This window comes from Cynoglossus semilaevis, chromosome 8 (assembly GCF_000523025.1).
Source record: "Cynoglossus semilaevis isolate Cse_v1.0 chromosome 8, Cse_v1.0, whole genome shotgun sequence".
Lineage (NCBI taxonomy): Eukaryota > Metazoa > Chordata > Actinopteri > Pleuronectiformes > Cynoglossidae > Cynoglossus > Cynoglossus semilaevis.
The window spans coordinates 14,139,658-14,141,953 of NC_024314.1; the positions used below are offsets into that span (position 1 = coordinate 14,139,658).

The 2,296-nt window shown below is 39.8% G+C and overlaps 1 protein-coding gene across 1 annotated transcript; it reads right to left on the reverse strand.

Annotated features, from left to right (window-relative positions):
• Positions 1-371: 371 nt before the first annotated feature.
• LOC103382275 (sulfotransferase family cytosolic 2B member 1-like) lies at positions 372-2,290 on the reverse strand. The gene is made up of 6 exons (XM_008314996.3): positions 2,143-2,290; positions 1,389-1,600; positions 1,151-1,277; positions 977-1,071; positions 702-882; positions 372-607 (listed from the first exon to the last, which is right to left on the reverse strand). The coding sequence occupies exons 1-6, from the start codon at positions 2,279-2,281 to the stop codon at positions 498-500; spliced, it is 864 nt and encodes a 287-aa protein (XP_008313218.1). The 5' UTR covers positions 2,282-2,290; the 3' UTR covers positions 372-497.
• Between the last annotated feature and the right edge of the window lie 6 nt (positions 2,291-2,296).

Consider the following 2,296-nt stretch of genomic DNA (forward strand, 5'->3'; position numbering starts at 1 on the left):
ACAACATCGACGAGCATGTACAGACTTTGTAGTGAGTACCAAATTGTAAAGTCCATAATAAGAAACAAGTGCCATATTAACCTAAAAACCTAGAATACATTTCAAAACGTAATGAAATGAAAACGTCACTCAGTACAAAGGCAGACGTGATAAATGAGCCATATTTTATTATTACTGTATCACTACTAAAATTTTGAATCACTTTTCTTATTATTGATGTCATTGTGCAATGAAAACAGATAAAAATGATTAATACCTCCTTTTATCATGTACTATATAAAAAACGGAATGGAGCTTTAGATCTTTGTATTAAACACATCCTGTAATGAATATATCTAGTACATTTAAAATTCAAAGACTTGCACTTGAAGCATTCTTCAGTGTTTACATCTGAACATTTCCTTTAATGTCTAAACATCATACCATATAACGATCATAGAATGATTATTTCAGTATTTCTGTTAGAAATGTACATATTTTTTTATCATGCACTGATTTTAGTCCCATACAAATTTATGTTGAACATCTTTCATTTGGTCTTTATAAACTTTATCAAAGTACTCCGCTTCTGCCACTGTTAGCAGGTTCTTCCAATCCCCAACAGTTCCTGAAACACAATGGCAGAAATGGTTGACTCAACAACAACTTTTGATTTGAAGACACAAAGACATTTTTTTTTGCATGAAAGTGTTGACTCATGCCTTTTCTAAAAAATCCTGACTTGGTCTGGTCCATAATCGCCTGAGGTACAGCCGAGTAGTTTGACATTTTGTTCTGCTTCATGTTCTGAAACAAACATTTGTCTGCGATATTATCGATGACCTTGGTGTCCAGAGGTTTCCCCAAGAACTGAGCAATTCTGGACACGGCGTCCTTTAGATCCTGCATCAAACCCAGGTCCCACTCATTATTTTTTTCATGACCATAAGAAATGCTGACTTAGTAGAATGTATTAAGATGAACTGGTAAAACTAACCTGGGTCAACTCTTCGTAGGTGACATACAGTATTTGCTCTTTACCTTTCACGTTCAGCCATCCCTTCACGTGATCGAACCATGAACTGAAAGCAACTATAGGGAACACACAACAACATAATGATACAAGAATTTTACGAAGTACAATTTTATTAAGCAAAAAAGAAGTCCTGACCGTTTCCATCAAGGAACTTCTGGAGGAATTTGCTCCGTGGGCCTGGGTTCACCATGAAGGAGGTTGTCTCGTAATAATGGAAGGCAGATGTAAACACATCTTTGGGGTTCCTTATGACATAGATGACCTTCAGTGAGGAGAACATGTCTGTTAGTTTTACACTTGTGGAACACGCAGAACTTCCACATTTCAATGTTTTACGACAGACTGTCGGACTAGAACCGATCGAACGTCTTACCTTTGGTTTCACCTGATAGAAGCTCGGAGGCATCATTTTGTATTGGAAGTGTGACGTTAGCATGCGGGGGGACGGCCTCTCTTCCAGATTCAATTGGCTCGCCCGCTGCTCCTCCAGCCATGGAACTCGGTCCCAGTTATATAGGGACTCGACAGAGGCCGGGTCACCTCCACTCAGGATTAGAGGAACTATTTCCTGCATCCATGTTGTGCCTACACAAAAAGCAAATGCTGTAATAACAAAGTACTAATCTTGGGTGAAACAGCTGCAGCCCTTCCCTACCCCCTGACCAGATTAGATTGGATGAATGCATACTTTGCAAATATCTATTTTTCTAGTTCTGTTAGCAGGGAGTAATGCATCGTGAACCTTTTAACCCACGTAAATGTAAAGAAGAGGGGGGAGGAGGTTGGAGAGATTGGGGGGTGCGGGTTGGGGAAGTGGGGGCAGAGCTGAGCCCTAGTTGAGACTAATTCTGTAAATATAACGTTTAACATTTTTTTTACATTGTGGAATGCCACACATTTGCATTCCACAATTTCACCGTGAGTACTGTTTTCCTTTCCCACACATCAGTTTAATCAGTAACAGGAGATAAGACAGTCATCAGTACTTTTGGCTCTGAAACCTCAGTGCACACTATTCACAAATATTCCTATATTTCTGCACAAAAACCAACAATTATGTAGAATCAAACTTCTAGGAAAAACAAGACAAATCACCAGTGAGAGGATCAGTGGCAGGACTGACTCACCTGATTTAGGATAGCTCACAATGACAACATCTTCTGGTCTAAATGTGAACTTCTCAAAGTAGGACAGACTCTGAGGGGAGTGGACCAGTGCTGGCAGATAGACTCCCTTGTAAAGCGTATATAATTCAGCCTCGGTCATGCTGCGCTCCACCAG